This window comes from Sus scrofa, chromosome 3 (genome assembly GCF_054392235.1).
Source record: "Sus scrofa isolate SSC_HxYL_T2T_F1_AM1 chromosome 3, Sscrofa_HxYL_maternal_Yorkshire_Landrace_v2.0, whole genome shotgun sequence".
NCBI lineage: Eukaryota > Metazoa > Chordata > Mammalia > Artiodactyla > Suidae > Sus > Sus scrofa.
The window spans coordinates 47527488-47554697 of record NC_139385.1 but is presented as its reverse complement, the minus strand read 5'-3'; the positions used below and the strand labels follow the sequence as shown (position 1 = coordinate 47554697).

The window sequence follows — 27210 nt, the reverse complement described above, 5'->3', positions numbered from 1 at the left end:
CGTTTGGGCACCCGGCCCTCAAGGAGACGGAGTGGGGCTGAGGTTTTATGGACGCCTGGAGCGGCGTTCGCGCCTTGAAAACCATGGCAACTGAGGCATTCCGGAAGTTGTGAGGGCGGGGCTTCGTGGGTGGGCGGGTCTGTGCTTGGCAGGGCTCACGGGTGGGTGGGGCTCTGGACGGGGCGGGCCCGACCTGAAGGAACTGAGCTTGCGCGGCTCCAGGGTCTGTGACGCTGAGGTGACCCGCGCGCGCCCAGGGTTTTTCGCCGATGCTGCGAGGGGCCGGCGACCTCTGAGTCAAGGGGGAGGCCGACTTGTTGTGTCCAAAGATGCTTCGCTGCTCGGCTTCTCGGGGCCCAGGTCTCAAGCAGGCTGTTGACAGGCGGAAGGCCATGCCCCGCCGTCGGCGTAGCTCCTCTCCCTTGCTGGGCGTTTTTTCTCGCACGAGACCCCCGCCTCGCCGCAGCCGCCGTCGCTCCGGCGAGCGCTCTGTGGACGGCCCCCGGGATGGGCCGTGAGCCTCGGGTTGCTGTCAGGGGGGCGTGCAGGGTGGCGACAGGGGCCTGTGAGCGTGGTCCGACCGGGAGAAGGATCTTGCAGCTCAGGGAGGTGACGCGCTGTGGGGGTGGCCGGTCTGGACGCACCTCCGGGGACGGTTCCGCCCAGTGGGCGGGCTTCCAGGCCTCCGGACCGCGCCTTTGGCCTTTCTCCTTAAGGCCCTTTTTCCGGCTTTCCCGCTTCAGGGCACTGAGCTCTCCAGACCCTTTCCTCACCCTCCGCCTCGCCTCCCGTGTGTTGGCCGAGCACCTTGTCTGTCTCAAGGTGGAGACGAGGTATCCCTCGGTGTGACTCCCTGCCCACTGCTGATGACCCGTGGTCACCTGAGGCCTCAGCACCCAGGTCCCCCAGCCCTCCTCGCCCCCTCAGGAGGCACCAGATTTCCTGGGGGCTTCACATGGCACTCTTGGGCATGGGCCATGCTGTGATATTGTCATAGAGTACGAATTAGCTATTCGGCCTTTGTCCTGGCTCCTGGGACAGCGCTTTGAAAATTCTGGAGACTTCCCGAGTGATGAGATTGAGAGGAGCAGAGTTCCTGTCTTGCTCAGTGGGTAACCACGAGGGTGCAGGGTCGATCGCTGCCCTTGCTCACCGGGTTAAGGGTGAGCTGCCGTGCCGTGTGGGTCGCAGACTCGGCTCGGATCCCGTACGGCTGTGGCTGTGGTGTAGGCTGGCAGCTGCAGCTCCACTTCGACCCCTAGCCTGGGAACCTCCATAATGAGATGGGTATGGCCCTAAAAAGAACCAAAAAAAAAAGAGGAGGGGAGGGGCCTGAGACCCACAGATTTCCTTGCTTCCCCCATGTTGTGTGGGCTGCTTGAGGAAGTGGGCAAAGGCCCAGCAGTGTCTTCCATTTACCAGCCCTGGACCTCAGGTGGCCCTCTGCCCGCCACCCTCGTCACCCTGGAGGCATCGCTCTGGACTGGACACTGTGTGACCTGACGCACACCTTCCACACTCACGGAGCTCAGAGCCTGGGACGGGAGCAGCTGGACACGGCCAAGGGGTGAGGCTCTGGGAGCGTGTGCGTGAACACATGCTTGTGAGCATGTGTGAGCCAAGGGCACACGTGTGAGCACACATTTTCTGCAAAGTCCTGAATGTGTGTCAGACTCTGGGTGGGTCCAGGTCTCTCCCGAGGGACGCTGAACATTGGGCCTGGAGGTGCCCCGCACCCGGGCTGTGCTCAGTGGCACCTCCTGGGGGTGTGTCTCCTGAGGATCGTCCTGGGCGCCGGAAGTGCCCTCTCCCCTAGGCGCACTCACCTCCCGAGGGCTGGGGACAAAGTCCCCCGTTCTGCCCCATGATGTCTGGAGCCAACAGTAGGGCCCGGCTTCTCTCCTGAGGTCCAGGCCTGTGTGCCCACCATTCCTGAGCCTCCTCCAAGCCCCCAACGCTTCCCTCCATTCCCTCACCCGCTACCCCATCCCTCAGTCTCTTAATTTCTTAGAGTTTCTGTAACAAATGACCTCAACTTTTGATGGCTGAAATCAAAAATGTATTGGGAGTTCTGTCAAGGCGCCGTGGAAACGAATTCGACTAGTAGCGAGAGGATATGGGTTTGATCCCTGGCTCTGCTCAGTGGATCAGGGATCCAGTGTCGCCGTGAGCAGTGGTGTAGGTCACAGACATGGCGCAGATCCCGCGTTGCTGTGGCTATGGTGTAGACCGGCAGCTGTAGCTCCGATTAGCCCTCTAGCCTGGGAACCTCCATATGCCACGGGTGCAGCCCTAAAAAGAAAAAGAAAAAAAATGATGTTGTCTCAGTTTTGGACGCCAGAAGTTCAAAATAAAGGCGTCAGCTCCCTCAGATGGCCCTACAGGAAGCTCTTTCGTCACTGCCTCCTCTTCGGGGTGGCTCAGGCATTCCTGCGTTTGGGGCCACCTTGCTGTAGTCTCTGTCTCTGTCTTCTTCATGTCTCTGTGTCCAGTACCTGTCTCCTTTCTCCTACAAAGACATTCATCGTTGGGTTTAGGGTCCATCCTAACCTTGGATGACCTTATCTCAAAATCCTTGCTTTAATTATATCTGCAAAGACCGTTATTCCAAGTCAGCTCACGTTCTGAGGTTGGGGACAGTGGCTCTTTTGGGGGCTGCCATTCAACTCACTGCACGTGGCAACGGGAAGGGGCAGAGCGAGCCCTTGAAACTGAGTGGTAAGTGGGGGAGTCTTTTCCTGGGGCCACTGGTCACTCTTCATTGGCCGAAGCCCCTCCCCCAGTGTGGCGTGGCGAGGGCATGGCTATGAGAGGGTGGCTGAGGATGGCTGCAAACGTAAACTTCTTCCTCCTTTAACTTGAAAGGTCAGTGTCATATGGAGAGGCTTTTAGAAGAGAAAAATAGGGAGTTCCCATTGTGGCGCAGCAGAAATGTACCTGACTAGTACCCATGAGGATGTGGGTTCGATCCCTGGCCTTGCTCAATGCGTTGGAGAATCTGGCGTTGCCGTGAGCTGTGGTGCAGGGCGCAGACACGGTTCAGATCCAGCGTGGCTGTGGCACTGGCTGTAGCCCTACGAGGCTGTAGCTCCGATTTGACCCCTAGCCTGGGAATTTCCATATGCAGTGAGTCCAGCTCTAAAAAGAAAAAAAAAAAAAAAAAAAAAAAGAGAAACAGTATATATTTTTATAATGATAACTGGGGTCTGAGTAAGGCTGTTGCTTCCTGGGACGCCCACTGTGTGTGCCTGTGGGTGAGACCTCACCCTCCCGCCCAGCTGCCCCTGCCCCCAACTCCAGCTGGGTTCCCAACTTCTCTGACGATGAGGAACGTTGCTGGCTGTACAATTCTGCCTCTGTGGTGGCTTTGCAGGCTGACACGCGGTCTTGGCTTGTGCAGTCCAAGGAAGCCAGGCTGGCCTGGGGTTCCTGTGAGAGGAGCTCTTGGCAGCAGGTCGATCCAGACCCTGACCTCACAGGGCTCTGGCGGGGCCCTCCCCAGGCCAGGGCAGGTCTGGTGCTCAGAGCTGGGTCCTGGGAGCTGTGGGGCAGGGAAGGCCCCTCAGCCCCACAGCCCAGGCTTTGCTGCCCCCACAACCTGGCCTTCTTCCACCCTAGTTCTCCTTGCCCCTGCTCAGCGCCTCTTGGGGACCAGTGGATTTTCAGTTCCACCCTACCCATCCCCTGCCTGTCCTGCCCCCCCACTCCTGCCACGTGTCACAACTGGTCCTGTTCTGCTGGTCATTCCTGGGAGCCCTTCCAAGGGTTCTGGACCCAAACTTTGACCGCAGACAAGGCTCATGGGCAGGGCTGGGACCGGAGGGCCTTGCAGCCTTGGTTTCTAGAAGATCTAAGCAAAGGCCAGGCCTGCCCGCCCATCCACCGTCCCTGTCCTGCCCCTGATCCATGCTGGCCTGAGCAGGTGCCAGGAGAGGAGGAGCTCTCAGATCAGCTTGCGGGGGAGGTACCCCCCCACCCCAGGACCTGGCTCCTTCTGCATTGTGCCCGAGGCCACCAAGGATGCCAGAGAGCCAGTACAGATGACGCAGGACAGTGCTGGCCTTGGTGTGACTGGGGGCAGGGACCAGAGGTGGGCAGGGAGGGGCCAGATTGGCCAGGGGTGTGCTCATACCTGGACCCCCTGCATGTGCTCTCCCTTCTCAGGGTCCCAGGCCTAGCCCAGCTGGGGAGGGGGTATTACCCTTGGGCAGGACAAGACGGAGAGCCCAGGGCCCTTGGGAGCACATGAAGGGAAGGCCAGCCCGGGCACCCCGGGGATGCAGGCTTCCCTGCAGGTGCTGGAACAGCTCGGTTACCCCCGCCAGCCGCACAGGTGCATGGCGTAGGTGGGGGGTCTCCTCCTGCTAGCTCCCCAACCCACTCTTCCCTGCGGTGTACACTGTCCTTATGGCCTGGGCATTGCATGGGAGGGAAGGACCCGCTCCAGCCCCTGCCTCAGCCTCAGCCCTGCCTGGGTGGAAGGCTTCAGGCTTGCTCTGACAGTGGATGTGGGGGAAGCTGGACTCTGTGTGCTCCAGGAACTACTGGGCCACAGTGCTGAGGGCAAGCCCCCTTGCCCCTGGGGCAGCGGCTCCCAGCCTGAGACGGAGCGCCATCGGACACCCCAGGCTCTGGTGCTGGCCCGATTGAGCCTCCTCAAATACTCCTGGGAGCAGAGCAGGGGCTCCGTGGGACCAGGTGGGCACACAGGTCTCAGAGGCCGATGCCATAGCTCTTGGACAAACTGGTCACAGTTTGGTTTTTAGGGGGAGGGGGCCATTAGGATTGATCTCAACCACACAGAAGCATGCGTGCCTCCTGCAGAGCACACAAGGCCCTCAGCCTCCCAAACCCAAGAGTGCTATGCTTCCGAACCTCCAAGCCAGGCTGCTGTGGGGAGAGCTTGGGCAGCCCTGAGTACCAGTGCTGAGAGCAAGGGGCTTCTCCATCTAGTTCCTAGGAGGCAACCCTGTGGGAGAGCCTGCTTGGAAGGGGCTGCCTGGGAGATTAGGGCCCAGTGGGAGATCTGGTTCCTGGGCCTCCAGGCTCCTGACCTCCTCCTGGAGGTCAGGGAGGCTGGGCCCAAGGCACTGTCCCTGCTCAGAGTCTGCCACTCAGCCCAGCACTGCCTGGGCAGTCTGCAGGAGCCAGTGCCCCTTCTCCCCTGTGGGTGGCCTCAGCAAGCTGGGTGGCCTAATCCACCTTCTCCACCTGAGGATCCAGCCCCCAGGCTGCTCCTGGATTGGTCAGGGGTCTCCACCCTCCATCAGCAGGGCACACTGAGCCAGGATAGGATGCACTCCTGGCTCTGGACCCACGGGGTGAAAGAGAGGCTGCCAGAGCAGACACATTTCCGCCCAAACCTACAGGGCTGACACCCCTTTTCTCATCTCTGATCCCTTCAGTCCGTAACTGGACTCATCCTGGCCCAGGCTCTCCCAGGCACCTCGGGGCAGGGCCTCCACCCGTGCTTCCAGGGTGGGCACAGATCACCCCCAGCGTCTGTCAGCGCTCTGGCTTCTTGACCTCAATGCTGACCCCACGTCTGGGTGCCCGGGGGCGGGAGGCCCAGGCCTCGGGGAATTTACTCGGCCTTGGCCTTGGGTCCGAGGGGCGGGCGCGGTTTGCGGTTGCCCGGCCCCGCCCCTCGGCCTCGGGCCTCTCGGCGGGAGCAGCCCGTTTCGCAACGGCGCGAGCACCGCCCCGGCCGCGTGCCTCCGCGCGGGCCCTTTAAGGGCCGGGGGTGTGTAGCGGGCCCGCCCCCTGCCCGCGGCGCCGGCCGCCCGTTAAAGGGGCCGCACCTTCGCCGCCCGCCAAGTGCCAGCCGGGCGGAGGGCGAGAGGTCTGGCCGCGGGACGGTGGGCAGGGAGGGCGCGGGCGTGCGGCGGCCCCTCCGCACCATGTACACCATCACCAAGGGACCCAGCAAGCTGGTCGCGCAGCGCCGCACAGGTGCAAGGGGGGGCGGGTAAGGCAGGAAGGGGGCGACCGGGAGGGGGGGGTCCTCACGCTGTCCCCGCCCCGGCGGCGGCTGACGCGCCCTCTCCGTGCCCGCAGGTCCCACGCAGCAGCAGGTGGAGAACCGGCTCGGCGAGCTCCTGAAATGCCGGCATCCCGCGCCCCCGACCCCGCAGCCCCCACGGACGCAGCCTCCAGGACCCTGGCCCCTGTCAAGGTGAGACGCCTGGCCCCTGCCGCAGCCTGCCTGCCCTTCCCCTCCCCCGCCGGCCGCCGCGGGGCCCGGAGGGTGACCTTGGGGAAAGGTTAGCGGAGACCGGGCCACATGCTCGGGACGGGCGCCGAGGGGGCGGAGCGTGCCGACCGGACCCGCGCTTGCAGCTCCGGCTCGGCTTCTCCGCGCTTCCGCCTCACCTGGCGCCTGGCTGGGTCAGAGGGGGCTGGGCGGGATATGCGTGACACCCACCCCTCCGAGCCCTGTGAGACCATAGTCGGGAGAAAGCCTGCGGTTGAATCAGGTGCCCGGGTCGACCTTGGCCTGCGTGGCTTGAGAAGAGCTGTCCCGGGACTCGCCCCGGAGGGCGGGAGCAGGGTGGTCCAGAAGGCGGGCCCGCAGGCAGCCTGCCCCTGCCCCGGGGCGGGGGGCTGCCAGCCCTAAGCTTGCAGGGCAGGCGGAGGAGAGGTGCAGGTGGTTCCTTATGGTCCTGCCAGGCCACTGCTCTCCTTTGCCCTTCACCCACCCCACCCCCGCGCCCCGCAGATGCTCGGGGTTTGCTGGAGTTGTGGGTTTTCCTCCCCTTTCTCACCAGCACTTTTGCCAAAGGAGGCTCCGTTCAACCACTTTGGCATCCAAGTGACTGGAACCCGGAGGTCCGTTTCCCCCTCCTCCAGGGCTGAACCTTTACTTTTTAGCTCAGATCCTGGGCTTTGGTTTCACTCATTCTCTGCTGTCTTGGGCCCAGGACTTTGGTCCAGGCCCTCACCGGCCTGAGGGCTCCTGTGCTGGGCTGTGGCTGGATGAGGGCAGCAGACTCAGGGCCCTGAGGCAGCGCTGCGGGGGGGGGGGCGGTCTCGGCCCGGGATCTCCTTCCACGTGGAGGACGAAAAGCTTCCAGGGTGGCCTAAGAGGGCAGGGGTGGTGTGCTTCTGGCCATCCTCAGCCTGCCCTTCCCCCTCGGTTACTGGCCTTCGATGCCGCAGGTGGGGGCAGCTTGTGAGGGCCCGTCTCGGCTCAGGCTCTTCCCAGGGGCCTCTTGCTGGGAGCGTGTGGACCCTCTGAGGCTGGTCCTAGCGAGGAACATGCTGCTGGCCAGCCATGAGCACCTCTTGGGGAGGGCTGGGGGTGGGACCTTGGGGGGCCCGTCCCAGGGCCTGGGCTGTGCAGGGACACTGCCCTGTGACATTGGCCTCAGTCCGCATGGCCGCCCTACCGCCCAGGGGAGGGAACCAGGCACGGGTGTGTTGCCCTGCTCCTCTGCCACCCAGGCGGGGAGCCCCCCACTCTCGTACATGGAGAAGCCTGTTGCTCTCTCCGCGGCCCCTCGGCTGGGGAATAGGGAAAGCAGGGAGCGTCCGCAGTGGTCAGGGTGCTGGGGAGAGAGGGGGGAGCCAGCTCCGCGCCTGGAAGGTGCCACCCTGCTCGGGTCTCTGCCCTTCGCAGTCTCTGAGGTGCTGTATTCTGCCGGGTGCGGGGGCAGTGGGAAGACAGCAGGGTGCTGACTGCACCATCGCCCCGTCGCCCTGCGGTCACTACCTTCCCTGAGCTGCCTCTTCCTGTGCCTGGAAGAGCCCCTCCCTGGGAGACCAGAGCAGCCAGCAGGTCCACAGGCCTCTGAAATCACTGCACCCGAGCTTCCTGTCCACTCTCCCTCCCCCAGACCTGCCTGGGAAGAAGGGGTCCGAGCCTGGTGCACCATGGATGCTCAAAGTATCTGACCTGTCCTGTGGTGGGACTCAGGCCTTTGCGTCTGTGCCCTGTGGCGGTGGCGAGAAAATAAGACCTCAGGAGGTGATGTCTCCTGCTGGGGAGGAGAGAAAGTGGGGCCCTGTGACCACCTGATGCTGCAGGGAAGCTGTGCCGGGCCGTGGGGTCAGACAGACACACAGTTAAGTTCCGGCACTGCCAGCCACTCACTGAGTGTGACCTGGGCCTGGTCACTTCCCTCTTGAGCCCAGGCTCTTGGGCTGACAACATGCGGGTGGTCTACCTTGGCAGGAAGTGAGGGGGACGAAGGAAGAGGATGCCCCAAGCAGAGACAGGCCGTGGCCATGGGAGCTGAGAGCTGGCACGGAGGGCGGGGCGGGCCGGACTGCGGACTTGTCTGTAGGTGCACAGGGGAGCTGTGCCCTCTCCCCCAGAGGACCTGCAGTGCCACCTTATGTAATGCCAGCAGGGAGTGGTGAGCACCTGATTGCTGGGGCACCTTCTCGGCCCAGCTGGGCCACCACCTCGGCCCTTGTGAGTGGCAGCCGCTGAGCACAGTTCTTTTTGCCCCCGTTGATGTGCACAGTTTCCTCGAGGTTGCGGCCTTCCAGGGATAAGTGTGGCAGGCCAGGAGCTGTTCAGTCGAGGACAGGCGTGCATGCCCTCTGGTTGGCATAGTTCAGGCCCGGGAGGAGCCCTGGCTCCCTATACTCTCTGTGGCCACCCAACCCTGCCAGCCCGGAGCTGGCAGGACCGGTGCCCCTCAAGACGCTCCTCTTTATTTTAGTGCCCCTCTCAACCGAGGAGGAACCCCGAGCGGCGGTGGGTGCCTGAGCCCAGGATGACGAGCAGGCCGGCGGGACCGCGAGTGCCTGGCGGAGGGGCACGTGCAGCCCAGGACTCCCGGCTCCCTCCTCCTGCTGTAGGTGTGGGCCCCGCTCTCTCCACGGCCCTGCCCCGGGCATCGTGTGCGCAGGGCTGGGCCAGTTGCTACAGGCCCGGGCAGCCCATCGATGCCCCGGGCCTGGCTGACCGGGATGGGTCCTGTGGCCACCTGGACATCGAACGCCCACCAGGCAGAGCTCCTGCACTCAGGGCGTTCCTGCACCCACGGGCAAGAGCCTAGCCCTGGCCTGGGGCCTGCAGGGCTGGGCAGGGATTGCAGCCACACCCTCGTGGCTCAGGTTGGCCCGCTGAGCACAAGGAGGAGCCATCCCTGGGGCCTTGTCCCCGGGGCAGCTGGGGGTGGGCAACGGCTGCCAGCTCTTGCGTGACACTGTGTCATTAGATGGAAAGGCTTCTATGGGGGAGAAGGTGACCCAAGAACTGTGTCTGCTGGGTGGCACTGGGCCGAGCACCCTGTGCATTCAGGTCAAAGGCTGGGCTGGTCCGGGAGAGGCAGGTGGCAGAGGAGGTGCCTGAGAGCCCCTTGGATGGGTGCCAGGAGCTTGGAGCTCTGCTGGGGGTCTGGGAGAGAGTACTCCCCCCACCGCTTCAGGCTTGCTTCAGGGCAGGGGGGCTGACTTATGAGCCAGGCTGCTGGGGTGCAGGCCTGCTGGAGAAAGGCCTTGGTCACTGGCCGCAGCACGCAGCTGCCCTATGTTCAGGGAAGTGCCCGGGCTGGGCCTGGCCTGGCTGTGGTTGGTGTGGCCTGAGGCCACTCCCGGAGCTCTGCCAGGTGGCACTTGGGCTTAGAACAGTGGCTGACTGTCTCCTCCCTGTTCCTGCAGTCCAGGGCCGAGGCTCGTGTTCAATCGGGTGAATGGCCGGCGGCCCCCTGCCACATCCCCATCCCTCGAGGGATCCCAAGAGACCTACACACTGGCCCACGAGGAGAACGTCCGATTTGTGTCCGAAGGTAGTTCTGAGGCCCAAGGGTGTGGCCTGGGCCACTGGTGATCTTTCCACTGTAACCCGACTCACAGCGGCCGGAGGGCTGGGCCCTGTCTGGGCTCTCTGCCTCTTCGTCCTGTGACCGTCCAGCAGGCCACCCACTCTCAGATCTGGGCTGGGGTCCAGGGTGGCCACTAGGCCCCCGAGTAGGAGACAGGGGGCCAGGGGCCTGGCTCAGCCTGACCACCCTCTCCCCACAGCCTGGCAGCAAGTGGAGCAGCAGCTGGGTGGTGGCCCAGCCGGTGAGAGCGGCCCGAGGCCTGTGCAGTACGTGGAGAGGACCCCCAACCCCCGGCTACAGAGTGAGCCCTCCCCCGCCCTCAGGGGGTCCCATCCACCTCCCACCGGACCTGGCTCAGCCAGGTCCTATCCCCGGTGGGGTGGGAGGAAGACTGGAGTCTGACCCGACTCTTCCCAGCAGCTCCTACACTTGGGCTCGGGGTGCGGGGCTTGTGGTGGCTCCAGGGGCAGGCGCTGGTTGGCCAGCCTTCTGCTTTCCCACAGACTTTGTGCCCATCGACCTGGATGAGTGGTGGGCACAGCAGTTCCTGGCCAGGATCACCAACTGCTCCTAGCTTCCAAGGAATGCTGCCTAAGCAGGGCCTGGCCCTGCCCCACACTGGACCCTCTGCCAGGAGAGGACCACGGTGCCCTGCTCACCCACTGTGGCAGGCCAGGCTTCACCCTGGCCCTGGCCAGGCGCCGGCCACACCTGAAGTGCCAGCATTTGGACTTTTGCACCTGCTGACCCCTCTGTCCAGCTGTTCCAGGCTGCCAGGGGCTGAAACTATCTGACCTCAGTCCTGCTCACTGTGCCCTGGGCCAGCCCATGGGGCTGGCAGGGAGGAGCTCCAGGCTAATAAAATTGAGAAAACTGCCCTTTGGAGATGTCTTTTTTTGGTGGTGGGGGTAGGGGGAGTTGTGTCCCAGCCCCACCTCCCCTGTGGCCCCATCTCCCCACCGCGGAAGCCTTGTCCCGCTCTGGCCCTTGGCCTCTTGCGAGCTGCAGTCCTGTGTCCAGAGCCAGGTTATTTTGCACTGAAGTCTGTGGACACCACCCTGCCCCACCTGACACCCACTTCCTCTTGTCTCCTTGTTGGTCTTGGCCGGTATCTGAACCTGGCCTCAAGACCCAGCGGTGTCACCTGTCTGGCCCTAGGAGGGTCCCAGCCGCCCAGAACTGGGGTCAGGGCTCAGGATGCCTGATGCTGCCTCTGGACGCCCCAGGTCTTGGTGGGGAGCCCAGGGGCTCCCGTGGGACACTGCTGTGCCTGTGGACCACTCCAGGTGTGGATGCCACCTCCAGAGAGTTAGATAGCAACAGAGGAAGCGGGGAAGGTCCCTGCTGAGGGAGGGCAGCCCGCAATGGCTCATTCCTTACATAAAGACGGGCCTAAGAGAGTCGGGAGCCTCCCCCGGTCCCACAGCTGGTGGTGCTAGAGCACCGAGGCTCCCGACTTGGGACTGGCCGCAGAGGCCAGGTTGGAAGCGCCTGCCCGAGGGCGCAGCAGCGGAGGACAGATTACGGCCTGGCAAGGTGTCGGGGCGCCCGGGCTCCCACCGCTCCAGCCTAGGTCAGGCCCCGCCCCCGGCAATCACGTGCTAAATGCCCCGGCCGCGCCGTCACGTGTTAGGACCCGCCCCCGAAGCGCGGTCTCGTGCCCTGAGCCCGGACGGCGGAAGCGGCGCGGTTGCCAGGCGGCCGTTGCTAGGTACGCACTGCGTGCCCTGCGTGGGGCGCGCGGCGGCAGAGGCGGGAAGCGCGAGCTGCGGCGCCATGGCGCGAGGTAGCTGTGCGTGGCGGGAGGGTCGGGAACTAGGGGCTGGGGGCCGGGGGCCGGGGGCCGGGGGCCGGGGGCTGGGCTTCTGGGACCCGAAGTCAGGCGCCGCCGTGGACAGGTTGCCGCTGAGACTCGCCCGGAGCCCGGTCCGCGCGCTGGGCTCGCTGTCACCCCTTGGCCCCCTCCCTGGACCTGAGGAGGGTCTGGCCCCTGGGGGCGGATCCTGACGCGTCCTTGTCCCCAGTGTGGCAGCACCCGTTTCTCAACGTCTTCCGACACTTCAAGGTGGACGAGTGGAAGCGGTCCACCAAGGAGGGCGACGTGGCCGCCGTGACGGTAAGTGGGCCAGGGCACCTGGGCGCGGAGCAGGAGCGGCGGCTTCCGTCCTCTCTCCCGGTGGGGCGCTTTGCTGCACCCACGCCACCCCACCCCGCCCCGGTGTCTGTGCGGGACGCCTTGCCTTCGTCTTTCCCCAGGACAAGACCCTCAAGTGCAGCGTGTATCGCGTCCGGGGCTCTATCTCTGCCGCCAATTACATCCAGCTCCCTAAGACCAGCACCCAGTCTCTGGGGCTGACTGGACGCTACCTGTATGTGCTCTTTCGGCCCCTGCCCACCAAACATTTCGTCATTCATCTGGATGTGGCCACCGAGGTGCTGAGCTGGGGAGCTGGGCGGCCTGCGGAGGCCCTGCCCTTCTCCTGCAGGCGAGCCTTGTCACAGGTGTGCTGTGTCCCCACAGGACAGCCAGGTCATCCGACTGTCATTTTCCAGTCTCTACAAGGAGGTTAAGTCTACAGCCACGTGGCTTCAGTTTCCTTTTGTCTGTGAACCTGGGGCACCCAGGAAAGGTAACACACAGAGGAGGCATCTGAGGGACACGGAAGGTCTTGGAGAGGCAGCCCGAGGGGCCAGGGGGAGGTGGGTGGCGGGCATGGGGTTGGGAGCATGGGTGTGGGGACATGCCAAGGAGTGCTGCGGGCTGTCTCTTGAGAGCTTAGGCACTGACTTTGGCTGATGTCCAGCAGAGCTGGCCGGTGTGGCCCCCCCTGGCACCCGCTGGACCTGCCTGCAGCTTGACTTGCCGGACCTCCTCCTGGTCTACCTGAACCGGCGCCACAGTCACCTCAAGAGCGTCAGGCTGTGTGCCAGCCTGCTGGTCAGGAGCCTCTACACCAGCGACCTGTGCTTCGACCCTGGTGAGGGCTACACCCTGCGCTTAGCCTGCGGCCCACCTGCTCTCACTCTCTCTGCCTTGGTCTCCGCATCTTTGCTGGTACTTGATGGACACACCTCCCGCCGCAGCATCTTTTGAGTCTGCCAGCTCCTGAGACAGCCTGGGGGCGAGGTGGTGGTTGGGCTGGGAGAGGGAGCTAGGTGGGCACCCCTTCACGTGGAACACCCCTGCTTCTGGTAGCTGTCACGGTCGCTGAAGCCCGGCGTGCGAAGCTGTCGGTCACCCCCATACCTCGAGAGATGGCGTTCCCGGTGCCAAAAGGGGAGAGCTGGCACGACCACTACGTCCACATCCGGTGAGTGGCTCTGCATGTGCTGAGGGAGGCCTGGTGGAAGGAGGGCTAGGCGGCCCTGGGAAGCTGATTCTCTTTCCACCAAGGTTTCCGAACGACCGCTGGAAAAGGCCGTCCGAAACGGTGCAGGGGGGCTGTCCCCCTCCCGAGGCAGGTGAGCCTGTGGGGCAGCTTGGACCCGGGTTCAGACCCTCAGGCCCATGGAGTTGGTGGGACAGGGGGCCCGAAGCTGCACCAGGGGAGGCAAAGCCAGCAGTGTGGTCCCTGAAGGTGGAGACTCTGTCCCAAGGTCCCAGAGCCACTCGGGAGGTTGCGGTCAGGGTGCCTCCTGGCTCCTAGCTTTACAACTGGGAAGGGGTGCCAGGGTCCTCGGCGGGGGGCTGCAGCTGTTGGTGCAGCTTCCCTGCTGCCGGGTAGGCAAGGCCAGGGCCCACTGCTGCCCCAGGCAGGCCTCGCTGCCATGTCTTCACGCGCTGTCTGTGCTCTGCTCGCTGGGTTCTGCGACCCCTTCACCGTTGCGGTCTTAGCTGGGCTTCCCACTCAGCCGGCGACCCTCAGCAAGCCTCTGCAGGACAGCGCGTCTCCTGTGGCCCGGAAGCGTGGCCCCACGGCGGTGAGTGCCCTGTGCCCTCGGAGATGGGGCTGGGGAGGGTGGTCCAAGCGGCTGACAGGCTCTTGTTCCCCCAAAGTCCCACCGGGCCTCCTTGGCGCCCAGCCCCCTTCTAGACGTCAGCCTGTCCTGCCGGCGGTCAGAGAGCTCCAGCGCAGGTGGCCCCAGTGGCCGTAGCCACAAGCCTGGGGCCCAGGTAGAAGCCACTGACGAGCACGCAGCCGGTGACGCCCTTCACGTGTCTGCCTGTCAGCCGGCGGTGGCGCCCACGGCCCCAGAGGCCACAGCTCCACGAGGGGTGAGTGCCTTTCCCAGGAAGGCGGGCTGGACTCTGCCGTGGAGGGGAGTGGGTTCTGGACGAGCTGTGGGGAGGGACACCGGTCCCCAACCACCAGGAATTTGGGTAGGGCGTGTGATTTCTGCTCATGGTTCCTTTTCATCCAGCTTTCTGGCAGAAAGCAGAACCAGTAGGAAGTGACCATGGGCAAAAGCCATTTTTTTTGTTGTTGTTTGTTTTTGTTTTTACGGTTGTATTCTCGGCATATGGAGGTTCCCAAGCTAGGGGTCCCATCGGAGCTACAGCTGCAGACCTACACCACAGCCACAGCAATGCGGGATGCAAGCCTCGTCTGTGACCTACACCACAGCTCATGGCAACGCTGGATCCTTAACCCACTGAGCAGGGCCAGGGATCAAACCCACATCCTCATGGATCTTAGTTGGGTTCGTTAACCGCTGAGCCACAAAGAGAACTCCCCAAAATCGTTCTCGACAGAGTAGTGAGAGGGCGATGCCTCTTTGGTCTGTGGGATGCCTTGGGCTCCAGGCCATGGCAGGTCGGGGTACCTGCAGGGTCTAGCACTGTCTCTGGAGTCCTGGCTTCCTGCCACAAAGCAGCCAGCAGAGGCCACCAGGACCAAGCGACTTCCTTGGGAGGCACGAACCAGCTCTGGGTGGGGCGGCCCTGGTGGGACAAGGCCTCGCCACCCAGGGTCTCACCCCGAGTTCACCTGTTGCAGAGCTTTCTCCCGGATCCCATCCTGAGGCTGAAAGGGGCTATCGGCTTTGGGGGTCACAGCACCACATGGGTGAGGATCCTGTGCTCTCGTTGGGTCCTACAAGCATCGGCCACACAGAGGGGACAGCCCCGAGGTGGCTGCGTGGACCTCGGAGCTCCCCCAGGGGTTTGGTCCGTTCCACACGGCAGAGGCCCGGCCCTGCCTACGGCGCAGGCTCAGTGCTTGCTCATCGCAGCCACACCCAGTCGCAGGCATCTCCTCTTTGTGTTGTGAGCACCAGCCAGGCCACCGCTGGTTCATGTGCTCCGGCTTCCAGAGATCTGAGAGCCCTGGTCATCTCTTAAAGCTGCAATGCATGTTGTCCACCCCAGATCCAGACCAGTAGCACGGGGCCGCGTGTGGGCCAGACTGGGGGTCCCTGCGGGGGCCGCAGGAGGAGCGGAGGCTTGTGCTTGCCAGGCCCTCCTTGACGCAGGCTCTGTGGAGTTATGTTGGTGGAACCCCCGGGGATTCTCAAGTTGTGCACAGGGTTTAGGGGAAGCTCTGTGTCTGTGTGTGCGTGTGTATCCCCTTGACCCCTGTGTGTGAGACTCGGGGGGGAATGGGGCGGTCCAGGTGTGGGGGGACGAAGCCAACCAGCCTGTGGCCTTGGCATCTGGCTCCTGTGCGCAGGCCCTGTGGACCAGGGACGGGGCCGCTGTCGTGTATCCTTGCCATGCCGTCATTGTTGTACTGAGCATCGACACGCAGGAGCAGCGTTTCTTCCTTGGCCACACAGACAAGGTGGGCACCCCCCAGCCCAGGGGTGGTGTGCAGGCGCCCGCCCGCCCGCCCTCAACCCGCTGCCTCCCCAGGTCTCCGCCCTGGCGCTGGACGGGCGCGGCGCGCTGCTGGCCTCAGCCCAGGCCCAGCCCCCGAGCATGCTGCGCCTCTGGGACTTCCGGACCGGGCGTTGCCTGCATCTGTTCCGGAGCCCGGGCCACGCCGTCTGCTCCCTCAGGTGGGCGAAGGGCCTCTGAGGGGGGCGGGAGGGGGGGGCGCGTGCTGGCCCCGGTGAGGCTGACCACCTCCTGTACGGCCTCCGCAGCTTCTCCGACAGCAGGGAGCTGCTCTGCGGCGTCGGCAAGGACTGCCGTGGGCGGACGGTAACGGGGCCGGGCCAGGGAGGTGGGACAGCCCGTCCGGGGTGCAGGCAGGGTCTCTGCGGCTTAGGAAGCGGGACTCTCCTGTGCCACATGGGCTGCAGTGTGGGTTGCACTCCCAGTGGGTGGAGCGGGCCTTCACTGGCCGCCTCGCTGCCCTCCTTGGGGGCCTGAGCTGGAGGGTTTTCTGTGTCGGCATCTCTAAAGTTGGGTGTCTCACCCGGGGCCTGGGCTCTGCTCAAGGTTCGAGGTTCGTGCCTTCTGCTCCCTTCCGCGGACACGTGTCTGCGGGAGCAGCTCAGCAGCTGCTCCTGTGGAGAGGCCCGGTGGGCGCTCAGCGCGGGCTTGTTGCAGGTAGCAGTGGTGTGGGGCACGGAGCAGGTGGGCCGAGGTGGAGAGGCTGCTGTCCTCGCCAAGGCCCGCACCGACGTCCACGTCCAGGCGTGCGAGTTCGCCTTTTCTGAAGAAACCAGGTGACGGGCCGCCCACGGTGCTGGGTCGGCCAAATTGGGGCCCCTCCTCCGCCCTGGCTCACCCTGGTCCCCCTCGCAGGATGGCATCGTGCGGGCGGGGCAGCGTGCGGCTGTGGCGGCTGCGAGGTGGGGGGCTGCGCTCCTGCCCCGTGAACCTGGGGGAGCACCAGGCGCTGGAGTTCACTGACCTGGCTTTCAGGCAGGACCAGGACGGCCAGACGCTGTGAGCCCTGCTTTCCTTCCCCTCTGCCCCCTTCTCCTCCCCTCCCCTCCCGTCATCCCTCTGCCTCCCTTTCCCCAACAGAGGGTCAGGGTTGGGGCCTTCTCTCTCTTGCCCTTGGCCTTTACTTGTCACCTCCCCGCACAGCTATGTGTGCAGCCGCAGTGGCCACATCCTGGAGGTTGACTGCCAGCGCATGGCCGTGCGGCGTGCTCGCCGCCTGCTGCCAGCACAGAGCCCCGGTGACTCTCTCCCGCAGAAGCAGAACTTCCCGTCGGGTAGGTGGGCTCCGCTGTGCCGGGGGGAGCAGCCCTGATGCTTTGGGCTGACCTGCCTCCCCCACCCAGGGCCGGGCATTGCCATCAGCAGCCTCAGCGTGTCCCAAACCACATGTGCCGTGGGCTCCGAGGACGGCTTCCTGCGCCTCTGGCCCCTGGACTTCTCCGCTATGCTCCTGGAGACAGGTGCCGCTTCCACACCTCCTCGCTGCAGGCGGGCCGTGTCCTGAGCCTGAGGCCCACCGTGCTGCACCCAGGAGCAGGCGGTCCCGGGGGAACTGCCTGTCCCAGTCCGCAGCGAGGCGGGGGTTCTCTGTGTCAAGGTCTGGGGTCAGGGGGCACAGCCTGGGTGCAGTCAGCTGTTCGGGTGGCTCCGGCACTGGGCCCGCCTCCCGTCAGGCCCGGGCAGTCACCAGTCACTCTGCCTGCAGAGCTCGAGGGCCCTGTCAGCTCCGTGCGCCTCAGCCCTGACGGCCTGCGCGTGCTGTCCACCACCTCTTCCGGCCTCCTGGGCTTCCTGGACGTCGCATCCCGCGAGTACCGTGTGCTGGCGCGCTCCCACACCGCCCCCGTGCTGGCCTTGGCCGCTGAGTGCAGCCGGGGCCAGCTGGCCACGGTGTCCCAGGATTGCACCGTCCGCATCTGGGACCAGGCGACCCTGCAGCAGGTGGGGTGTGGCCAGGAGGGAGCCGGCGGGGGGGGGGCAGGGGAGTGGGGGACTAGAGGGCCCTGGTGGCCAGGGCCTGGGTGCTGTGTGCCTGTGTTTGGGGCCTGAAGGTCCAGGCCACTTAGAGAGAGACTGGCTCTCAGGCCTTGTGCCCGGCTGGTCGCCTCACCCCATCCGCCCTCACGTCACCCGCCCTCCAGCTGTACGAGTTCACATCTCGGGAGGAGGCTCCGTGTGCCGTCGCCTTCCACCCCGTTCAGCCCACCTTCTTCTGTGGCTTCAGCAGTGGGGCCGTCCGCTCCTTCAACCTGGAGGCCCCGGAGGTCCTGGTGGAGCACAGGTGGGTGCCCAGCCAGCCCGGCCCCGCCAGACGCCTGCAGTGGAAGCTGGGGTGGGTTGTGGGGTTCCCTGAAGTGTGTGGGCGGCTGGGCCTGGCAGGGGGCACCGTCCACAGGAAGCCCTGTCCTCTGCTGCCCTCTCGGGACTCGGGCAGACCAGCTGGGAGGTCAGGGACGGTGCAGCTCAGGGACGAGGCAGCGGCGTCCTCATCCTCATGGTGCAGGTGCCACCAAGGAGCCATCACCGGCCTGGTCGCCAGCCCAGACGGCAGCCTCCTGTTCAGCTCCTGCTCTCGGGGCGCCCTGGCCCAGTACCATAGCGGCGCCCCCCACTGCCGCGTCCTGAGAGTGGCAGGTCAGGCGCCCCCGCCTTCCCCCGCCCCCCACCTCCCAACCACCCCCAGATCAGGTCCCGGGGGGGGGGCGGGGTGCCTGGTGCCCCATGACCCTGGTGCTGCTCTCTGCAGCCACGCCGCCTGGACCCCTGGCGGCAGGTGAGGCTTTAGGGCTCAACAGCCTTCCAGAATCGAAGGTCAGAGCCTTCCCTTCCCCCGAGGGGCTGAGCACCGGGCCGGCCGGGAGCGGGGTGGTCAGCGGTCCCCAGGGCATCGCCCCTCCCGTGGCCGCAGTAACTTGGGCCAGCCAGCTTGTCACTTTGTGCTCACTCTGGGAGCCCCAGCTGTCCTGCAGGACGTGGCGCCCGCTGGCATCTCGGCGCCCTCGCGCGGGCCCCACGGCCTGGCTGCAGGGTGCCCCTCCCAGCCCGGCTGGTGTTTGCTGCAGTTGGGGGCAGGTGCACATCCTCATCCGGGGTCCACTCTGGGCCCCTCGCTGCCCAGCTGACTGCCTGCCTCATACTGCCGGCAGCCAACGTGGTGTGCCAGGCCTGTCTGGGCCCTGGTGCCCTCGCTGTCAGTGGGGATAGTCGCTTGCTGGCTGTCGTGGGTCCCTCCAAGAACACGGTGACCGTCATGGACACGGCCTCACTGGATGAGGTGAGTCAGCTAGAGCCTCCCGTGTTTCCAGTGAGGGCACAGCCTCGCCAGCCTGGTCCACAGACCCCATGGGTTCCCATCCCTGGCTATTGTGTGGCTCCCCTGGGATCCACCACTGAGGGCTCAGGTCCTCTCTAAAAGGAGCACGGCCTTTCGGAGAGGACCTGGGCCCAGTCCCCCTCGCAGCAGGAGGATGTGTGAGCCGTGGGCGGGGAGGGGTGTCCCCTGGGTGTCCGAGACTGCCCGCTGCCTGGTCCGGCTCTGGGGACGTGAGCTCTGCCTGGAGGTCCCGACGAGGACCTTGGCTGCTCTCCCCCAGCTGCTGCGGGTCGATGTCAGCACACTGGACCCGGCTGGTGGCCGCCTGGACTCGGCCATGGCCGTCTGCTTTGGCCCTGCACCCCCTGCCCACCTGCTCGTGTCCACGTTCTCAAACACAGTGGCAGTGCTAGACGCCACATCGGGCCGCGTGGTCCGGGAGGTGAGTCCAGGGCAGCACCCAGCGGCCTGGTCTCCTCCTCCTCCTTTCCGGCCGGGCTGCGGCGCCTCGTCCCTGGCAAGGGAGGGCAGGGCCGGCAGGCAGCCCCGTGTGCCCTGAGCGTCTGGCCTGCCTGCTCTCTCTGGCCTGCCTGCTCTCTCGCAGCTGTCCTGTGTGCCGCCCGCAGTCTGCTCCTGCCTGGCTGTCAGCGAGGATGGCCGCTTTCTGCTGACAGCCGGCCACCGGGCCATCAGGCTGTGGGACTACTTGGCAGAGGCTGGCCCCACCTGCCAGGTGTGTGCCTCGGGCAGCCGCGCAGCGGGTCCCCACACCTGCCGCCGCCTGCGCCGCCTGCGGGTCTCTTGGTCAGTCCCGGCTCTGGCAGCCGGGCCTGGAGCTGCGAGGACAGTGGTCCTCCTGCTGGGCTCAGGGCTTCTGCATCCAACCCCACTGCTCCCAGGTTTTCATCGGCCACTCGGAGCCAGTGCGGGCCGTGGCCTTCATCCCCGGCCAGCGGCAGCTCCTCAGCGTGGGAGATGCTGTTTTTCTCTGGGACATCCTGGCTCCCCCTGAGCAGTGCCCCCCAGAAAGGCAAGTGGCCATCCTTGACCTGCACCTGCTGGGCCCCTGGCTGCACCCTACCCACGTGACAGCCTCTCTTGTTGCCCCCACAGCGTCTATGGCTCACCGGAGGGCCCGCTGACCTGCGAGGCTAGTGAGTGGCCCTGTCTTGCCAGCAGGCTCCAGGGGTCCCAATGTGGAGCTGGGAGGAGAGGCCGGGCATGCCTCATGCCAAATCTCTTGCCCTCCCCATTCCCCGAGGACAGCCCGGCTCCTTCCATCCTCAGGCCTGCGTGCGAGGCAGCCGGAGGACACAGTATCCGAGGCCAGTGAGCTCCCCCAGCAGCCGGCGCCCGCGCCGTCCCAGGCGTCCCCACCACAGCCGAGCATCTGCACCAGGCCCCCCGAGGGCTATGACGGTGAGGGTGGGGGCTGCAGGGCCTGGAGGGGGTGTGTCCCGCTCACCTGCTCAGTCCTGGCTCTGTCCACCTGCTTGGCTGCTCCCGACCGGGGCGGGGGGGTCTTGCTCTCTCCTGACTGTCTCCCCAACTCCCCAGGTGCTCTCTCCACGTTGGGTGAGAGCCGTGGGTCCGAGGGGCTCCCCCAGGCCTCACACCCACCCACGCTGGCACAGGAGGATGGCAGGGCTGGCAACGGGGCCTGGGGAGCTGCAGGGGGCCCCTGGGAGTGCGGCGTGCCTCCCCACCCCCGTGGCCAGCCCGGTAAGCGGGGGACGGGTGGCGGGGTGGGGCTGGGTCACTCACGACTCCACGTGGCTTCAGGACAGCCCCTGCTGCCCCTCACAGACGTTTTGCTCCATGAGGCAGGGATGGTCCCTTAGGAGGCAGACGAGCCTAGGGCCCCTGCCAGGCCAGGTGGGCGGTGGGACGTGGCTCATCTGTGTTCTCTGACCCCAAGTGTCTGAGCAGCCAGGGGCGGGGGACAGCAGGGAGCAGTCGTGGGGCGGTTCTAGGTGGTTGGAAGTCTCGCATTCTCTCCCTCCCGACAGGCGCCTGCAGCCCCAGCAGAGGCAGGGCCGGGCCTGCTGCTGGCCCGGACCCCTACCAGCACGTCCGAGCACACCCGCAGGCCTCCCTGCCGGCCCAGGTTGGCCGAGGTGGGGGTCCTCACAGCTCCTGCTACCAGCAGGTACCCTGGCGGCCTGGGGGTCAGGGTGGCAGCATTTTGTAGTTTCCGGAGGTTCTTTCTCCCCAGTAAACAGAGGGTCCCCAGATGTCCCTGGGGCAGCTCCCAGAGCCCAGGCCTTGGCAGTCCCCTGCAGGTCACCGCTCCACCTTGAGCCCACCCTCCCCCCGCCTCCCACCCCCGGTCCTGGCTCTCTCTTCTTCCCTCCTGCTCTGCATGCCCAGCCCAGCCCGCCTCCCTGAGCCCCAGGGGACACGCACCTCCTGTTGCTGGGCTCGGGCCCCAACCCGGCCTGACGGGCAGAGCCTGAGACGCGGGTGGGGCCGGTGGGCCTGCATCCCGGGTCCCCTCCCCCCAGGGCCTGTCCTTCCCCGGGGCCGGTGACGAGCGCTTGCGCCTGAAAGCTGTCTTGGGCTACAACGGGAACGGCCGGGCCAACCTGGTGTGGAGGCCAGACACAGGTGGGGGCCGCGGTCGACTCTGTGCAGCCCGGGCCTCAGGGTGTTCCGGGCTGCGGGGTGGGCGGGTCCTTCCTGGCACGGTTGCCTGCCTCCTCTGCGCCAGGCTTGTGGGGCCGCGGCTGACGGGCTTGGGCACTCCTCCCCGCCCACAGGCTTCTTCGCCTACACGTGCGGTCGTCTGGTGGTGGTGGAGGACCTGCACTCTGGGGCCCAGCAGCACTGGCTCGGCCACCCTAGGGAGATCTCCACGCTGGCCCTCAGCCACGACGCCCAGGTGCGCCCCCCGCACCCCGGCCTGCACGCCTTGCTGTGGAGCCCCCCTCTACCCAGAGCCAGGGTGGCCCAGGTGGCCTGGGGCCGCGCCCTCCCTGCTGACCGCCCGCCCCCTCCCCGCCAGGTTCTGGCCTCTGCCTCCAGCCGAATCAGTGCTGACTCCCACTGCCAGATCCGCCTCTGGGACGTGCCGGGGGGCTCCTGCCGGCAGCTCCTCTTTCACCACGACACTGCTGTCCAAGCCCTGGCCTTCTCGCCAGATGACAGGCTCCTGGTCACCCTGGGTCAGCGGGGCAGGGGGAGGGCAGTGGCCCCCAGAACGTCCTGCCTGTCCCGGGCCCCCAGGTGGCTGAAGGGCCTCTGGGCCTCTCCCCCAGGGGACTGTCGGGACCACACTCTGGCCCTGTGGAGCCTGGCCACCCATGAGCTCCTGTCCTCTGTGCCTCTCCCGGAGCCGGTGCACGGCGTGGCCTTCAACCCCTGGGACGCCAGCAAGCTCACCTGCGTGGGCCGGGGAGCCGTCACCTCATGGCTGCTGCAGCAGCGTGGGGGCAGCGTCAGCCTCCAGGTGCCGGGGTGCAGAGGCGGTTCTGGAGGCTGGGGTCTGGCTGGGCTGTGAGCATCTCTGACCACCAGGCCCTTGGGTCCCGCCAGGTCCACCGAGAGCCCACCCCTGAGGAGGTGGGTGCCTGCGAGCTGACCTCGCTTTGCTTCGGGGCTGCGCCCCTGCTCTACTGCGGCTCCCACACTGGCCGGTTGTGTGTCTGGGACATGCGTGCCGATCGCTGCTTCCTGGCCTGGGAGGCGGACGATGGCCAGATTGGTGGGTGTCGGGCGGAGCCCCCATGGCCCCTGGGAGCCTGGGGTGCAGCTTTCCCCGGGAGCCCCAGTGCTGGGGCGGTGGGGCCCCGTCTTGAGTCCCAGGCATCTGGGGACGTGGCTCCCACCGTTTGCTGCCCCCAGGAGTGCTGCTGTCGGGGGGTGAGCGGCTGGTCAGCGGCAGCAACACCAGGCGGCTGCGCCTATGGGCCGTGGGGGCCGTGCCAGAGCTGAGGCGCAAGGGCTCCAGTGCCAGGTGAGCTGCCACCCACGGCGTGCCCCGGAGCTGGCACCCTCCACCCACTGGGCCTGTCCCCCAGGGGATGTGCTGGGGCAAGGCCGGGGCCCACCGGCTGGACCTCCTGGCTCCCTGGGGCTCTTGCCACGGCCACCCCTTTGAGCCACTGCCCCCCCAGGTCTGGTGGCTCTGTGTTTCTGGAAGGTGAGCTGACCCTGGATGGAGCCGTGGTGAGCGCGGTCTTCCACGACAGCATGGACATGGGCGTCGTGGGCACGGCGGCCGGCACGCTCTGGTACGTCAGTTGGGCCGAGGGTGCCAGCACTCGCCTCGTCAGCGGCCACCGGAGCCAGGTGAGCCTCTGAGCTACCAGCTCGCTGCAGGGGTCGTCCGGGAGATCCCAGCCCGGGGCCAGGCCCCCACCTCACCCCCAGGCGCTCTGAGCCCTGGGATGGGGGCTGCACCCCTGGAGCCACACGCCCTTTCCTGTGGGTACGGTGCTGTACAGACGTGCAGCAGCCCCTGTCCCACGGGCCTCGCTCCCGTACTTTCTCCCCTTGTAACTTACCTGTCAGAGAGACCCAGTCGTTTGGCCTGGGGTCTCTCGTGGCTGGGGTTGGACATGTTTCTCTGTGGTATGAGAGACTGGGGGCCCGGTCAGGGCTGGTGTGTCCTGGCATCACTCTTGGGACTTGGGACTCCAAGGATGCCCCGTTTCCCCTCCCTCATGAATGCCCCGTCTGGCGGTGGGAGTCGGATCCCTGGTTCCCGTTCCCCGGGCGGGGAGGGGGCACAGGTCTCCCTTGTGGACCCTGCTCCCAGCGTCTGCCGGCCGTGGCCCACGTGTGCGCTCCCAGAGTCTTTACGGGCCGGGGGTGGGAACGTGGGTCTGATTTCCCCACTGTCACTTTCTCTCGATGCTCGTGGAGTCGTGGCCTCGGCTGGTGGCAGGTTCAACTCGGCTCCTGAGTCTTTTTTTTTTTTTTCTCCCCCTTGTTAGGGCCACACCCATGGCTCATGGAGGTTCCCGAGCTAGGGGTCCAATCAGAGCTGTAGCCTCCAGCCCACACCACAGCCACAGCAATGTGGCATCCGAGCTGCGTTTGCGCCTCACACCACAGCTCACGGCAACACTGGATCCTCAAACCACTGAGTGAGGCCACGGATTGAACCCACGTCCTCATGGATGCTAGTCAGGTCTCTTAACCGCTGAACCACGAGGGGAACTTCTGTTTTTTTGTTTCTTTTTAGGGCCATACCTGTGGCATGTGGAAGTTCCTGGACTAGGGGTCTGTTTTTTAAAAGGGAAAAAAAAGCCATGTTTGTTGGTTCAGATACAGTGGTGATCCTCAAAGAAATTCTTGTCTGGGGAGTTCCTGTTGTTCCTCCCTCCCTGGTGCACGAGTCTCTTTTTTCTCGCACCAAAGATCCTGATTCTGTCGCTGCGTGGGCTGTCTCCCTCAGTGCAGCCAGCACACAGGGGGAGCTCAGCTGCCCACCCCCACCCCCAGCCAGGAGAGGGCACATCCTTCACTTCCACTTGCAGCCCTCCGGGATCACCACGTTTTAGGTCCTGTCCAGTTTACTGTGGGAGTTCCCATTGTGGCTCAGCAATAACCAACCAGACTAGCATCCGTGAGGACACGGGTTTGATCCCCGGCTTGCTCAGTGGGTTAAGAATCTGGCATGGTTGTGAGCTGTGCTGTGGGTCTCAGAGGTAGCTCAGATCTTGTGTTGCTGTGGCTGTGGTGTAGGCCGGCGGCTACACATCCGATTTGGTCTCCTAGCCTGGGAACCTCCATGTGACGGGGCTGCGGCCCTAAAAAAGACAGAAGCTCTTTCTGTGATGTCCCAGCAAGTAGGCGGTCAAGTTCAAGTGGCCAGCGAACCTCTCGCAGTTGGGATTCCACCAGGCTTGGTGTGGGGACCCTGGGGAGGTTCCTTTCTGGCACGTGGGGGACCCCGGGGCCAGGCCAGCTTGAGGGGAGAGGGGGCGCTCTCACGAGCGGCCTCAGGCGCTGTGGCCTCAGGCAGGCAGCCGGCTCCTCACAGGTGAATGAGGTCGTCTTCAGCCCCGGCGGGTCCCGCTGTGCCACGTGCAGCAATGACGGGAGCTTGAGGGTGTGGTCCTTGGCCAGCATGGAGCTCCTCATCCAGTTCCAGGTGCTAAGCCAGGTACTCAGGGGGGGCCCCAGGGGCTAGGGGCGCGTGCTTGGGGCCGTGCCCAGCCCAGCTTCTGGCCCTGCCTGTGCCCTGAAGGGTTCTGGCAGCTGCCGTTCTTGCTCTGGCCTTGGCGTCTGTCCGCAGCCTAGGCCTGGATCCCTGCCCCCCCCCGCCCCCAGCAGAGGGCTGATGTTCTCCCCCTGGGGGTCCCCAGAGCTGCCTCTGCCTGGCTTGGAGCCCCCCGTCCTGTGGACGCCCCGAGCAGCAGCAGGTGGCAGCAGGCTATGGTGACGGCACGCTGCGAGTCTTCAGCGTCTCCCGGATGGCGATGGAGCTCAAAATGCACCCCCACCCCGCCGCGGTGACAGCCGTCGTCTTCTCTGCTGACGGTGAGGCCCGGGCTCACGGGCGACAGCACGGCTTCTGCCTGGCACAGGTCACACCTTTAGGCTGAGGGCCAGGGGCTCCCAGGGAACCATGTGGTCCTTTCCGTCCCAGGTCAGACTCTTCTGTCTGGAGACAAAGAAGGGCTCGTGGCCGTGAGTCGCCCTCGCACAGGTGTGACCCTCCGCGTCCTGAGAGACCACCGAGGGGCCCCGATCTGCACCATCCAGAGCACGAGAAAAGAGGTGACGAGAGCCGGCAGGGCGCGGCCCGGCCCAGCCCAGGGTGCTGGCAGCGAAACGGGCAGGCAGAGTGGGGCAGGAGGCACCTACCAGCCCTTCCTTCCCCCTTGCCTCTGCCCCCAGTATGGAGACTTCGGGGCAGAGGGTGCAGACCTGTGGCTGGCTGCCAGCGGGGACCAGCGGGTCAGCGTCTGGGCCTCTGATTGGCCGCAGAACCACTGTGAGCTTGTGGACTGGCTGAGCTTCCCGGCGCCTGCCCTCACAGAGGTAAGAATCCCAATAGCCCGGTGGGCAGATGCTGCCCACCCTCTCCCAACACCACACTCTCCACAGGTGCCCGGCTGCCTGCCACCGTCCCTGGCTGCCTTCTGCCCCTGGGATGGGGCGCTGCTGGCATGTGTGGGCCTCGGCCTGCACCACGAGGTGCTCTTCTACAGCCTCCGGCAGAAGCAGGCATGTGCACCTGCCCGCAGGACCTGGTGCTGGGGAGGGGCGGGTCTCAGGGCCATGGGAACCCCTGCCACGGCCTCACGCTCGCTGCCTGCAGGTGGTGGAGAGGATCCCGTTGCCTTTCCTCGCCGTGTCCATGAGCCTGTCCCCCAGGGCCTGCCTTGTGGCTGTCGGCTTTGCTGGTGAGTGCTGAGCTCTGGCGTGGACTCTGGCCTGACCTGAGTGGGGCCACGTAGGTACACCTGGGCCCCAAGCTCCTTGTCCCTGAAGTGGCTGGGGCGAGGACCTCCCCTCCAGGGGTGTTAGAGATCGGATCTGGAGATGGGGGGGCAGGCAGGTTCCCCCATGAGGCCCCCGTTTCAGCTGGAGACAGAGCCAGGGTGGGTTGGAGGATCCTCAGATCCTGGAGCTACACAGAGTCGGGCACGGGCCCCCAGCGCCCCAGCTGCCCTGGGCTCTTCTCCCCCCCACCCTGCTGTCCGCCCACAGAACAGATGCTGAGGCTGGTGGACTGTGCCTCGGGGGCCGTGCAGGACTTTGCTGGCCACGCCGACTCAGTGCAGCTCTGCAGGTTTTCCCCATCTGCCCGGCTGCTCTTCACGGCGGCCCACACACAGATCCTGATGTGGGAAGTCGTGGGCCCCTGAGCTGCTGCAAGGATGGCCAAGTTGGGCTTGCCTTGCTGGTCAGCCGGGTGCCTGGCCTGGGCAGAGGCTTGGCTAAGAAGTTGGCTTGGCCCAGGGCCTTGTGCTGGGCCCACGTGGCTCTGTGGGCTCCGCCCCAGGCTGGCCCCGGAGCGTGTTGTGTCAGTCAAGACCTTGAACACACATCTGTGAAGCGCTCGTGGCCTCGTTTCCTTCTGGATTTTGTTTCCACCTTGTACAGTTCAAATAAATGTGGGCGTTGCATTAAAGCAAGGTCTGCTGGCTTCTCCAGACTCCTGTTTCCGGGCTCGGCTGTCCCTTCCGACCTGAGATCAGCTGTTGACCTACCCTTAGGCCTCCTGCTCCCTGCCCCGACCCTGCAGGGGAGGCCTGGAGGCCTGCCCACCTGCGAGCTCCGGGGGGGGGGGGGGGGGGGGGGGAGGGGGGCGGCGGCACCTGGGGCAGAAGCCCTGCCCCTCCGGCCGGCGGTGCGCCTGCAGTGCCCAGCACGCCCACGCGGTGGCG

General features: G+C 65.6%; 2 protein-coding genes across 37 annotated transcripts; both read left to right on the top strand.

Moving 5' to 3' along the window:
* The first annotated feature begins 222 nt into the window (after positions 1 to 222).
* Positions 223 to 10654, top strand: MCRIP2 (MAPK regulated corepressor interacting protein 2). 7 transcript variants are annotated; one of them, XR_002342465.2, is made up of 7 exons: positions 223 to 360; positions 1423 to 1567; positions 6058 to 6175; positions 8670 to 8804; positions 9613 to 9740; positions 9976 to 10077; positions 10280 to 10654. XR_002342465.2 is itself a non-coding variant. In XM_003354653.6 (5 exons), exons 1-5 carry the CDS (start codon positions 5901 to 5903, stop codon positions 10348 to 10350), a joined length of 471 nt encoding a protein of 156 aa, XP_003354701.1. In that variant the 5' UTR covers positions 5816 to 5900; the 3' UTR covers positions 10351 to 10654. The 7 variants fall into 7 exon arrangements, 1 of the variants encoding a protein (XP_003354701.1); XR_002342466.2 differs by having other exon boundaries at positions 223 to 1287; XR_014841118.1 differs by lacking the exon at positions 8670 to 8804.
* A 605-nt stretch (positions 10655 to 11259) lies between these two features.
* Positions 11260 to 26958, top strand: WDR90 (WD repeat domain 90). 30 transcript variants are annotated; one of them, XM_085018130.1, is made up of 42 exons: positions 11260 to 11487; positions 11801 to 11892; positions 12033 to 12209; positions 12298 to 12406; positions 12581 to 12754; positions 12973 to 13087; positions 13171 to 13238; positions 13612 to 13697; positions 13774 to 13992; positions 14714 to 14782; positions 15386 to 15496; positions 15568 to 15713; positions 15801 to 15858; positions 16210 to 16328; positions 16408 to 16551; positions 16696 to 16826; positions 16896 to 17012; positions 17258 to 17493; positions 17694 to 17833; positions 18056 to 18186; positions 18699 to 18826; positions 19146 to 19307; positions 19470 to 19598; positions 19765 to 19895; positions 19979 to 20019; positions 20153 to 20284; positions 20423 to 20587; positions 20875 to 21014; positions 21370 to 21472; positions 21625 to 21746; positions 21870 to 22029; positions 22123 to 22313; positions 22400 to 22568; positions 22709 to 22820; positions 22981 to 23155; positions 24855 to 24977; positions 25180 to 25354; positions 25464 to 25594; positions 25715 to 25858; positions 25925 to 26044; positions 26139 to 26223; positions 26531 to 26958. In XM_085018130.1, exons 1-42 carry the CDS (start codon positions 11382 to 11384, stop codon positions 26686 to 26688), a joined length of 5544 nt encoding a protein of 1847 aa, XP_084874256.1. In that variant the 5' UTR covers positions 11260 to 11381; the 3' UTR covers positions 26689 to 26958. The 30 variants fall into 30 exon arrangements, 24 of the variants coding, with proteins under 24 accessions (XP_084874256.1, XP_020942563.2, XP_020942562.2 ...); XR_014841092.1 differs by lacking the exon at positions 11260 to 11487 and adding an exon at positions 11533 to 11562 and having other exon boundaries at positions 12584 to 12754; positions 22400 to 22426; XR_014841091.1 differs by lacking the exon at positions 11260 to 11487 and adding an exon at positions 11533 to 11562 and having other exon boundaries at positions 13534 to 13697; positions 22400 to 22426.
* The last annotated feature ends 252 nt before the right edge of the window (positions 26959 to 27210 follow it).